The sequence below is a fragment of the Myotis brandtii genome, unplaced genomic scaffold (genome assembly GCF_000412655.1).
Source record: "Myotis brandtii unplaced genomic scaffold, ASM41265v1 scaffold199, whole genome shotgun sequence".
NCBI lineage: Eukaryota > Metazoa > Chordata > Mammalia > Chiroptera > Vespertilionidae > Myotis > Myotis brandtii.
Genome location: NW_005357414.1, coordinates 348139 through 361587, shown reverse-complemented (window position 1 = coordinate 361587; position 13449 = coordinate 348139). Strand labels below are relative to the sequence as shown.

General features: G+C 36.8%; 1 protein-coding gene across 8 annotated transcripts in view; it reads left to right on the top strand.

The window, feature by feature from the left end:
• The window catches only part of PAK3 (p21 protein (Cdc42/Rac)-activated kinase 3), a 397698-nt gene extending 388695 nt beyond the window's left edge, over positions 1–9003 (top strand). For all 8 annotated transcript variants that reach the window (XM_014538815.1, XM_005865195.2, XM_005865194.2 and 5 more), the window contains one exon: positions 2367–9003. In XM_014538815.1, coding sequence (XP_014394301.1) covers positions 2367–2456 — 90 coding nt within the window. In that variant the 3' untranslated portion in view covers positions 2457–9003. The remainder of the gene's footprint in view (positions 1–2366) is intronic.
• The last annotated feature ends 4446 nt before the right edge of the window (positions 9004–13449 follow it).

Below are 13449 nucleotides of genomic sequence, written 5' to 3'. Positions count from 1 at the left end.
CTGAACTCCCTCCTGAGACAGGCAAAAAATATCCCATCCCAACCCAAATCACATCAGGGATAAACCAACTTGAAAGAATTAAGGAAGCTACACCTTTTCTTTTTTGCTACCTGTATTTCACAGGCGCTCATAGAAACCTACAATGTCAAATCTGGAATGGCTCTTTATTAATCCTCTAGCTAATCCTATCTCAAATTACAGATGAAAAACCTGAACTTTTGAGTGCTTCACTTATACATCTTTTCAATCTTCCCACCATATCATCTTAAGTCCATATAACTCATTCTCTGACTTGAGCCTATCTATGCCCAGTTTAGAGGTTAGAAAGGAAAGAGGTACATGACATTCACACCACTGGTAGGCTTGAGACAAGACAGATATTAAGTATTTGTGTGACTTTCTGTATGGCCTACAGTCCTCTGTTCATTAATTGATATTTATTGAGAAACTCCTATTTGCAAGGCTTAAGTGCAGTGGGTGATACAAACCTCTTAAGGGTGTGATTCCTCCTCTCCAGAAGTTCACAATCTCCTTGGGTACAAAAAAGTAATAATTCAAGGTTGTTTCAAGACTCATTCAAACCAATGACGGCGATGATTGTATAGGTGATCAGAAAATATCTGTAAACAGGAAGGAGTTCTGCTGGGCTTTGAAGGACAGATCAGTTTTAGATAGGTTGAAGAAAAAGGGGGCAGGAATTACAGATAGTAGAACTATAGTGTGACCAAACGTATGTAGGCAAGGTTTAAGGGGACAGAAAACAGAAAGTATAGATGAAGAGTTCAAGTGGGAAGTTACAGGAGATAGAACAATAAAGGGTCTTGACACCAGGCTAAAGAGTTGGGACTATAGACAGTGGGGAAATACTGAAAATATCTGAGGGAATCAAATGATGAAAGCTTTGTTTAGGAAGATTAATCTGATAGTATGCAATAAGAATTAGCACCATTTAAAAGTGGAGGTGGGATATCAAGGGGGAATTATAGTTATAGTTAAAAATTAAAGTTGATTAGGCCTGAACTAGAGAAAGCATGGGATCATTGTAAGAAGCATTGAGAAGAAAGTACTTGATAGCTTATTTCATGTAGAACATAAGACATAAGAAGATAAAAGTGACTTCAGAATATATAACCACTGGTAGCATTCAATAAAAGCAAAAGTGATATAGGATAATGCAATGGCAACATGTCTTTGCTTCTATGTAGTTTACAAGGAACTGTTATTTACCTTACCCGATTTAACCATTGTAAGAAGCAGAGAAGAGGATTGAATTTAGGTGCTCTGAATCCAAAGCCCCTATGGTTTACATCACACAAGAGGAACCTGTGTGGGAGTCTTAACATATATTTTTAAATGTTGAATTCAAGGTGACAGAAGAACATTTAAAAGGAAATATCCAGTAGACAATTGGAAAAATAGGACCAAAATTAAGGAAAGAGATGGGGTCATACAATATAGATTTGGGAGTCATTTCCCTAAAGCTGATGAGAGGTTGAAACCATGAAAGGGAATGATCTCTCAAATGAATTAAATTAGAAAGAGAGGATGCTGAGAGCTAAGTTCTAATATGTGGGAAGTGGATGGCGGTGAAAACAGGGAAGAAGATGGGGAGGGAGTAGCCAGTGAGCATGCTTGTAGAAAAGAATCAAGATAGTAAATGTCACAGCCCCCCAAAGAGGAAATCATCTCAAAGAAGGAAGAGATGTTCACTTGTATTAAGTACTGTAGAGGGGCTAAAAGAGAAATGATGGAGGCACAGTATTGGGTTTAGCAGTTAGGAAGCCACTGTTTTCAGGGTCAAGGTCAAAGACATTTTTTTCAAGCATGAGAGCTGCTCTTAATAAAATCACCAGTTTAAGAAATTCAGAAAGTCAGACTGTTGTAAACACTGAGATTTTACACAACCCCAACTCTGAGTTTCTAGCTCTGCCAGTCAGCTTCCAGAGGATTTCATAATACTGAAGCGGGAAAAGAAATCTAAAGGACAAAAGCAGCCCTAACCAGTTTGGCCCAGTGGATAGAGCATCGGCATGTGGACTCAAGGGTCCCAGGTTCAATTCCGGTCAAGGGCATGTACCTTGGTTGGGGGCACATCCCCAGTGGGGAGTGTGCAGGAGGCAGCTGATCGATGTTTCTCTCTCATCGATATTTCTAACTTTCTATCCCTCTCCCTTCCTCTCTGTAAAAAATCAATAAAATATATTTTAAAAAAATAAAGGACAAAAGCTGGCACTATTTTGATAAAATAATCTTTAATTGGGTGCTCAAATACATTTTAATAAAAAATGGCTGCTTGAGAATGTGAAGTACTATACTTGCTTGGATGAAAGGATTCCAGTTATTCCTTTTTTTTTTTTTTTTTGCAGCATCCATTTTTAAAATTAGCCAAGCCTCTCTCCAGTCTGACTCCTCTGATTATCGCTGCAAAGGAAGCAATTAAGAACAGCAGCCGCTAGGACTGCAAGCCTTACCCCGCACCATCTCCCTCATGAGTAAGACTGAAAACTCTGCTACAAGAAAGAAGGAAGAAAGACAGTCAAAGGGGGTGGGAGGTTCTTTAACTTTCCAATGAATAGAAACTTCTTATAAGCCTTTTTCCTACTCCCTAAGATTATGTAATTTATTTGTAAGCCTGAATCGCAGCCCAAACAGGGCAGCAATGTCAAAGTGGCCATAAAGTGGTCACTTCTACCGTGAAGCGAAAGAGCCAGTAGTGAATCCCCTCATTTTGTGCATTCACTTTGACGAAAAAGGTTTCTCAAAGGTGCACACTCCCTCTTCATAGTGTTGTGTTTGTTTTTAAGTTAGAGAGTAGTCCCTCTTGCATTCAAACCTCTTTCAAAGCTCCTTACCCAATGTGATGTTTTTCACTTGCATTGTCATTAGATGTCCAGAAAAAAAGATGTCAAAAACGTTTTTTTTAAAAAAAAGAAAGCAAAAAATAAAATAAAAACCAACAAAAAAACAAACAAATGAACAAAAAAAGAGCAAGTACTGTGTGAATATGTGGAAGTCCATGCCCTAATAGAATTGCAATTTTTTATTCTTCTTCTACAGTGGTGGCTTGGTTTGTGTACCTGTTTTTCTGCACTTGCACTGGAAAAGGTTTCTTTTAAGATACTTTCCAAAAGCAAGGAGCAATATATGTGTTCAGAAAAGGCTTTAAAAACTTTATAAATAAAGCTCTGATGGTGAAATCCTGTCACATTTTCATGATGATGCTTAAGAGGCAGTTAATTTATCATTTACGTAAATCAGCTTGTGCAACTTCATGATATGTGAAAAAGGACATACCAAAACTGTGGGACTCCTGATGAGTGAGTGAGTCCAGGTCCCGAACCTGGGAAATCCTCATAGGAGAAACCATACTTAAACCAAGATGGGACGCTAACCAAGAGCCAAAAGGAAAATAAGTATGAAGTACTGAAATTCTTGATGGACAGTAAGTAAACAAAATTTTAAAATACCTAATTTAGCCCTTTCTTGTGCATATGAAATATATGCACTTAAAATAGACACATCAGGGGGAAACAAACCCATTGACTAACATTTGCTTAGGATAAAAGATGTTTATTTTGACAATTTATAACATCTTAAAATTTTAAATGATCTGGAGAACAAAGATTTTTTTGTAAGCATTCAACTCTGTAAGAAATGGGAGGTCAGTGAAAACTATATCCCAATCAACATTTGGCTATAAGTACTTGTTTCAATTTTCTTTATAGACCACCAATTTCTGTTTCAGCATATAGTGTGTTCATACTTAGTGTTTGGGGCTTTTGAATTTCAGAAACATGCTCATAAAGACTTGGAAGTTCTCCAGTGAAAATAATTAGGGTGTGCAATCATATACCCCAAGAAATATAAGTCCAACTGAATTCCTTTTGTGGCTTGGAGAAAACATAAAAATTTGACTACTATTTCACCATGTATCTATTTATTTAAAAATCAACAGTTGGCACTGCTTGAATCTTCTGAGAGTAGAAAAATATCTAGAGGATGTCTGCATAGAAAAGGATATGCTTCTCTTTTGAAAGAATTGTCAAATTTTGTAAATTCTGCAAAGTTGTTTCTCGAAGCCTTTGAAAAGCTAACCGTTTGTGTTTTAGAAAGCTTCTTGATTAGTAGTATATCTGAATAGAACCTATCCACATTAAGCAGGAGGGGGAAAGAGGTCAATGCCTTGGGCCTCTCTCCTCTGCTGAGATACATCCATCCATCTAACCATCCATTTATTCCTTATAATGAAAGTACTTTCATTAGAGAGTTTCTGCTAACCATATAGTACATATTTATGTTTAGATGATGACACCACTGGTGGATTTCCTATTTTCTTATTGTTTTCTTTAACTATAAAATTTAGGAAGGGCTTGAACCCCCACCCCAGAAATGTCCACAGTGGGATGAATGGGATAAAATAACAAATGTGAAAAGAAAATCAAATGGAAATATTAATTTGAAGCATACCACGTTATCTTTGCAAAAATATGGCTGGGCCTGAATATTTTAATGCCACGCTGTCCTAATGAGAGAAAGAGGACTGTTAGTTTTTATTTCATTTAAAATTAAGTATTTGAATGTTTTTTTCATTCATAGTGTCAGGGAATTCAATGAAATAATACCTGGGATGCAAAAAGAATTTAGTACATTTGATAACTATACCCTGCCAACGGAGAGAGCCTCAAACCTGGTTGGGGATTCCTACTAGGTAGTTGTCAAATAACATCCTTTTTATATCATAAAGGCCTTTTTTTGCAGGGGGAGACCTGGAGCAGTGATTCTTCATATCACTGTAGGCAGAGAAATGGCTGCTCTTTTATGCTTTCAATTCAGCCTATTAACCATGAGAAGCCAACTACTTTATCACATCCCACTGTACCAAGATTTTATAATATATCCCAATAGGATTTACTCTTACAAATTTATATCTATGTCAAATTTAAAATAAAAAGTTTCTAAAGTCCCTTCCCCCATTGGAGAGTTATGTACATTTCTAATAATTATTAAGAGAGAAGCTGAAAATGATGCTGAAGAATTCACATTTGGTACACTTGAACAACTTGGATTCCAGATGGTTCATAGTTTATTCCATTTCCCTGGATTTTTTTAAAGCTCATCTTGACACAGGTGAGTCTATCCAGATCTTTGAGGTTGAAAATGTGCCCTGAAATAATGAGGGCATATGATCGAATGTTGATTCCAAAATGTCCTGAGATTGGAATAGGGCAGTGGGAAAGTCAGGGAAGGGTGTGAAGCACAGTAAAGATTATTTATTTAAGAAAGAAAGAAAAAAATAATGTAACAAGGATCCGGTGCGTTGTCATAATCCCATGAGGATTTTTGGATGACACAATCTCCTCAAATCAGTCACCATGTTGGGTAATGACTTCGTTCTTGCTGATCTCGTTTATGTGTCATTGTAAATATTTGTGTGTCCATGTTGCATTTTGGCTACTGGATGGCCAAGTCATATAATAAGATTTAATTCAAGTATTTATTCTTTAACTGTGTTATTCAGATTTCTTTCAGGCTTGTGAATTGCACCCCATCATTTGAGTTTAACCACCTGATCCCTACATCTATCCTTCCCCTATGAAGCACATTCCATTGCTAAAAGAAAAAGAAATATGAAATTGCTTCCTGTTGTCTGTATAAATGTTTTGATAGTTTGAGAAGTTTGTCTAGAAATAATATTTCTCAGCTCAAAAATTGTGTAAATAATTATATTACATTGCTCAATGGGTTGTTTATTTCTAACAAGGCTGCCAGTTCTCAGAGAGAATCTATAAATCACTTTTAAATAACATAAACAGGGATTACAACTATGTAAAAATAAGTGTGCATATGGAAAAAGACTGGGAACACAGATAATTGAAATCAGTTGTGTTAGGGTGGTGGGATTATGCAACATTATTTTTCTTTTAAAATTTTTCTTTGATATTATTATAATATTGCTTTATAATAAATAAACATCAGAAAGGGGACAATAGAAAAATAGAAAAGATGCCAGAAACAGATGCCTTCTGGCCAGAGCCCAGAGCATGCAGGGCACAGATGTTTTATAGTTACAATTATTCCATAGGCTTTATATTTGCTTGAGTGCTGAAGTTGGCACATGCTTGGGTATGGCACATGCTTTCTTAGGGGACTGTTATCTATAAGTTAAAGCTAGGGAGATGTTGCTATTAGAACTCTAAACACATCCTTCTGCTTTAAACCAGGCTGTCCTCCACTTTGGTATGTCATCAAGGTTTCTGTTTTGGTTACTTTAATTGGATAGGTGACATTTGATTAGCCCCCTTGATCATATGTGTTTTAGGTATCACCCTTCTGGATCATTTTAGAAGAGTTTCAGATTGAATTTTGGAAGAAGAGAAAGATAAAATTTCCAAGTTCCACTTTCTTTTCTGACATGATATTATATCATCCAGTTAAGATTCTTCTTTTAATGACCAGTAGGCAATTCTCATTGATTTCACTAGAAGTTATTATGACTTGCAATTAAAAGCTGAATATGAAAACATTAAGAGAAATATTTAGAACTAACTTTGCCTGTTGACATTCAGTCACAGTCCTGCTAGCTTTGGCTTGAGATGGCCTCCATGTACTTTCTGTACTGCCTGATTATAGGTTGTATACAGTGGTTGTCATTGTTAAAGAGAAAAGGGAGACTATCTACCAAAAGCGGGGAATTTCCTTGTAACTCACCAAAGAAATTTTAGGTGAGGACTTTCATAATGAGGAAGTGGCCTCAGATGCTACTCAGTTTCACCAAGTGCAGACCCTGTATCTAGAGAATCCACAGGCTTTTCATTGAACATTCTCAACATAAAAATGTGTATGGAAGTATTAACCTTGGCATCCCCAGTTGAGTCTCATGGTCCTTTTCTGAGCTACTTGCAGTTAATATTCAGTTAAATAAAGGCATGGCCAGTGATGCAAGCTTCTCCTAGTTTCTGAGCAAGAGGACTGCATTTCAGCATTTGTAAATTGACAGTCTAATAGGCCTTGGATTTTAAGTGAACTTAACACACAATTCTGAACATATATTTGCATGTGGATTGGGAAGAAAATAAATGGGGTCATGGAAATATTTTTCCAAAAAATAATTTTTTTCTTGAGATTTGTTTATGATATAATTGTTTATTTGGTTAGCTTTAATTTTTTTCTCTTCTTTTCTGATCCCACATTACTTTAGTAACTAAATAAATATAACCTAACTCCTCACTCATCGGGAATGCCTGTTTAATATTAAACAATATCCAACCAAATCTGAAAATTCAGGAACCGATATATCACCTCCATGTGCACACTTGTGTGTACAAGTATACTGTGCTACAGGTAATATTTACTGCTATGTAATATAGTCGAACTTACAAGATAAACTTATAGAAGCTGGTTAGTGCCATCAAAGTCTCTGGAAGCTACCATCTGGTGAATGCTATCTCATAATACCAACAGTAAGGCAGATACCATGTTCACCTGATTTAGTACCTAAGAGGAAATCAACAGCAGTTATAGAAAATGTCAGAAGTAATGAAAGGAGTGTTAGTCTAGGAGTAAGGAGACCTGGATTCTAATATAGGCTCTATTACTAATTTACCATGTGACCTTGGGCAAGTCACTTAACATTTTTGTGGCTGTTTCCTTATCTATAAATTAAGAGTATTGGACAGGCTGATCTCCAAGGTCTTTCCAAAAGTTGTAGCATTCTGTGATATTATAGTTTGCCTTGCAAATTCAACCTGCTTAAAGTGATGGTAAATATCACATGTTTAAGCCTGGGTCTCTTATGTGACATTTAAACAATAGCACTATGAAAGATGAAAAAAACTAAAGTAAATGAAGGTAATATTACTAGGGAATGTTGATAAAGCTTGTGACGGCCTTCCAATTCCTTCAGTTGTTTTGTTCTTTTTTTAGTTTTAATGTCCTTTTTCCTATTGAGTGTTCCCAGTTTCATTTTACATATACTCTCTATGTAAAGTCTGGTTTTCATTAAGCGATAGCCAGTATTTGCAACTAGAACAAAAATACACTGTCACACTTGCTAGAATAGAACTATACTTGAGCCTCTTCTTTCCTATGAAGCAGTGCTGGACTTTATAGAATTTACTTCATAAATGGCACAAGATGGCAGAACCCATGTATTATAATGGTTGGGACTAGTACTAAGAGTGGACCCACACACTTGCAGGTTGCAAAGAGAGAAATAAAAAAGTAATTACATGCTATTAACATTAAAGAATGTTGATAAATCCACTTGTTGGGAACCAAAGATAGCATTTCTGATTATAATTCCCATAATGATTGGCCAGTTATATAAACATGCTGCTGGAAAGAGGATAAACTGGAAGTTAGTGAATGGTCCCAATTCCCTGCCTACAGTAGAGTGCCAACCAGCCCTCCTTGGGAAATTTGAGTTCAATGTGTGTGCTTGTGTGTGGTGTGCTTTATGGACCACATATACTATATTATTCACTAAGGATGTAAGATCTTTCACAGAATCCCATAACCATTAGTGAGTTGAGTTTAAATCCCAGTACATCAACAAGGAGGAGTCAGATCATAGGGTACTGATGTCTACTGGGAATATTCTCATAATATCCAGACAAAGCAAGTTGAGGAGGATCTACATTTTCATTATTTATCAGAATTGTATCTCATTTGGCTGTGCATTACTTTTCTTAAAATGTTATCTGTAAACCCATGTGTAGTGAAATTCTTCTGTAACTTTGGATTAAAGGTATTTATGGTCTTTTTGTTTGTTTGATTTTTAAGTAAGTTATTTCTTTTGTAGATCTGCTGATGTAATGATTCCATCCTTCTGACCTCAGCATTTAATATTTTTATGAACTTTTGTTTCCAATATTGTTATTTTAAATGTGGTTGAAGCAATAGAAAATTGAAATATGGATTGTGCATGACTGTGTCTTGAGTGTAAAAATATTGCAGTTTGAAACTTGGACCTAAAGTATTGCAAATAAAAATGACAAACATCAATGAGCTGCTACTTCTCCCTTCTGTCAGCTTTCCTCCCACCTTCTTGGCATTGGTCATTTTACCTATTTCACAGGTTGAAGTGTAGCACTCACAGGTATCAAGGCAGGGAAATTCCCAGCCTTGTGAGCAATATAGGAAATGTCCTGCAGAGTTTGCCACTAAATAACTCAGACAGAGTCTCCATCTGGTTCTCACATAGAATAACTCAGGCGAATATGTATACTCAATGCAGGACAAAAGCCTGGCAGATTCAAGAGGTAGGCGAAGGAAAACTGCCAAAGGAAATAATATGTAATATATATATTCATTTTTCTGCTTGAAAAAATTCTGAATGTGTACAGTCATCTGCATAATGTTTAATTTTTATCTTATATCTGATATCAAGGTTCCTAAGTCAGTGGCAAGATTCCAAACCCACATTACTGAGAACATTCATTAATTCATTCATTCACTCTTTCATTCAAAAAAGCATATCTTGAGATCCTGCTATACATCAGGCACTGTGGACATTTCTAAGGATGACTTTCTTTTAAAAACCATGTTTAAATGTGACTAAATGACAGTAAAGCTAATTCAAAGCTGTTAGATGCACCTATTGGGGTCAGTTTTGTCAGAAACCCTGAGTCTTCAATACTCCAGACAAAAACACCAGAGACTTAGCAAACTGGAGGTTGGTTCCACCAATATTACTTGTACAGTGGATATAGTGCTCCTCTGAAGCAGTACATATAATTTGATACCTTTTTGTAAGTGGATACACAGAATGGATTAAAGATCTTACCAACTGCTATCTACTTGTTTCCTAATTCACTGTGTTTACATGCAAGCTTTATTTCTCTTACTGAATCTCTCCACACAAAATAGGCATTTTCTATAAATATTAAGAAGTAAGGGAATGAGAATCCAGCACTTAGCCTTTACTTAGCCTTTAGACAAGTTATCTATGGCCCATGTGTGCAAATTACTGAGTTGCTACTCTTACTCTTAACCTCATATCCTTGCATCCTTGATTGGAAGGTTTCCTTCAATTATTTTTAGCTATTAAATGAAGTAGGAATACTTGTTATGCATTAGCAAATTACTAATATATTCCATCAAAAATAAAATTTAAAAAGACATTTCCCTTCACCACAATAACTTGAAGAAACAGTCCTAGAAAATGATAAATGTATTACTCCACAGCTCAGCCCTACTAATTCAATTTCTGGAACTCTAACCTCATCTCAGTCCCTCACCCGCTGAAGTGGGGAGGGGACAATCCCTGAAGTGCACCACAAATTATTATCATTCTTCACATGCCAGGGGACCCTGGCCCCCAGGCACTTGGTGGCATCTGGTGGCTTTCTCACATACCTGTGTCAAGCACTACTGCTGTCATTGACATCCACTAATCGTATACCAAAACCTTGGTCCTATTTGTTGCTACTGTGCTTGTCACTCTACTTATCTATGTCTGCAGTATTCACAATGCTCCCTGTTTCTAGTAGCCTCTGGGTAGTGCACTGGGATGACTCATCCACTTGCAGTTTCATAGCCAATTACTTTTTACTGATTTTATTTTTCATACCTCAGAGCAGAAACCCTTCCCATGGATTCAACCCATTTTGCTAAATCTTTGGACCCATTTTGGTGGTGGTTTTTTCCCCCATTTCTAGCACATCACTGAATCTGGGATCAAGTTTGTTCTTAGTTTCTCTCTCTCCCTTCCTGGGCTTGTCAGGTCAACCTGTACATATCCCAGCCACTTTCAGGGTCACCACCTCCCATGAAGATTAATTCTCAGCTTGTGCTATAGCCATTTCTTTAAAATTCTCCATGTTCACCCAAGCAACCTTGCATAGAGGCAAGAGGGAATTAGAAGTTTGGTTCCATTCTACTTTAACAATTTAACTATAGTACCCTGGTCCTGTTTCTAGGGATATACATTCCTACAAAGTAAGAAGCAACAAACTATGCTACCATTGGGGGGGGAGGGTAAAGAATACACAGGATGTCTCTCTATTATTTCTGAAAACTGCATGTGGATCTACAATTACCTCAGTAAGATGTTCAATAAGAAGAGCAACAGACTGCAATATACTCCCCTATGACATTTCAGAGGTTGTGGCAAGGATATAGGATACAGGCTGGATATCATGCCCCAATCTACTTCCACAAGCAACTACCATCACCTTGGTATCAAGAAGTTCTTCCTAACTTAATTACACCTGTCACTAGTCCCACCCACCTTACATAGGAGGACTTCCCACTTTCTCTTCAGACACTTCTGAGCCTCACTGGGGAAGCAGGGAACTCAAATATAATTGCTTATGAGTTCTTCCCTATGGACATGGATTGACTGGTTCCTCAAACTATGGTGTCATATGAGAATAAAATTCATAATGAGAAATAACTTTTAATTTTACAACAGATAAAACTGAAATGCTGTGCTTTAAAATACAGGAAGGGAATATTATATTCCAATAATTTCATATTACAGAATAAGGCTCTTGACATTGTGTCCTATTACCCTGCAGTAGACACAAATGAATAAACCCACCATGTTTTCCACATTTTTATTCTAAATTCTTTTGAACAGACATTAGAAAATAGTAGCTGAAATCCCCTTCATATTTTTTAAAATATATTTTTATTGATTTCAGAGAAGAAGGGAGAAGGAGAGAGAGATAGAAACATCAATGATGAGAGAGAATCATTGATAGGCTGCCTCCTGCACGATTAGAAATCGAGCCCACAACCCGGGCATGTGGCCTGACCAGAAATCTAACTGTGATCTCCTGGTTCATAGGTTGACGCTCAACCACTGAGCCACCATGGCCAGGCTCCCCTTCATATTTAATAGATGTGTGACAACTTTTAAAATTAATAAGTTAAGTGAGATATAATTACTCCTATAGCATTCAAGTAGAGAGCATGATTACTAACTATTCCCCTCCAGGAAGACCCTAATCTCCAGTTTTATTGGTCCATTACCACCTTTAGCAAAGACTTTTTTCTGATTTTGAATGTATTATGTTTGGTAAGCTGTTTTTATCCTGAAAAAGAAGTGCATACATCATAATTTGCTTTCAGGTTATTTCTATTGTAAGACTTGATTGCGGAAAGATAGTATTGCCCAGTTGGTAATTTAGAGCCTTCTGACTCCTTTGGATAAAATATTTGGATTCCATATGTTATCATCAATAATGAATAATTTCCAATCATGGTGTTCCTCATCATTGTCATTGTGCCTGGCTACAGCTGAGGTGGCACCTACAGGTGCAGGAGCCAGGCCAAGTACCAATTTGGCTCCCTAGCCTCTAAGTGTGAAAGAAGTAAAGGAATGAACCTTGCCTAGCGGGGCATTTACTTTGCCAGCCAACATATAGATGGCAGCATAGTGACTTTCTCTTAATTACCTATTGGTTGGAGTATACACTGTGGCTCATTGTGAAAGGTTCACCCCACTTGTCTCCCTATCCATTTGGGGTTCACCAAAGAGGCCCCCAATGCCTCACTATAACTCAGCACCATTTCATGCAGCTCCTATAATCATACTCTAACATTGCACTGGTGCTTGTTCCATTCAAGGTTGCTTGCAAAATGCCTTGTGGGGGCAACCTGTATATTTTTAATAGTTTCTACATTAGTCTAGCTAGCCACATATTATAACAGCTCCGTAAATCTCCATACCTCCAACTCCCCCCACACACACATAGAAGAAGTCCCTGAGAAGTGGAGTTTTACACACACACACACACACACACACACACACACACACAATGAGGAAAATCATCATTCCCAGTAGGTAGTAACTGTACTGTACTGAAAATGCTCCATCCTGGTTCCCACCACCTCTTTTGCTCTTGCCCCAGCTAGACTCTATCATGTTCTGTCAATTAACTTGAATGTCTTAAATTATGGCTCCCCCTTAGCACAATAGAAAATTAAGAGTTTAGATTTCAGAACTAGAATTGCATTTCACTTCTCTCATAATTTCACTTGCTTCAATTATAATAAAAAAGCTAAAAATATCTCATGGGGTTATGAAGAATAAAAAAATTACCATATCACAAATTTTATTTGGTCACATAGTAGGTACTCAATAAATCATAACTGGATTTTTATTTGCTTTGACAAAATGTCCTGGAAAAGGCTGGGTGTGGAAGAATCTAAAACTTTGCAAGAGAATAAATGTTAACGTTTAAAAATAAAAAAAGATAATAGTCCAAAAAATCATAACTAGTTTTATTATTAACCTTTTAAATATATCCTGGCCAACCAGAACACTTTTAATAGTAACCACTGTTCTGGGTGATTTTTGGATGGCAACCCAAACACATACAAGTGTTTCTTCCACAATAATGTAGCCATTGTTAGCCATTGGTACTGTGTAGAACGTCTGGTTGGGCCTTAGTTGGTGAATTATTCAGACAGTGTGAGCATGTACCCCACATTTTTTTCTCA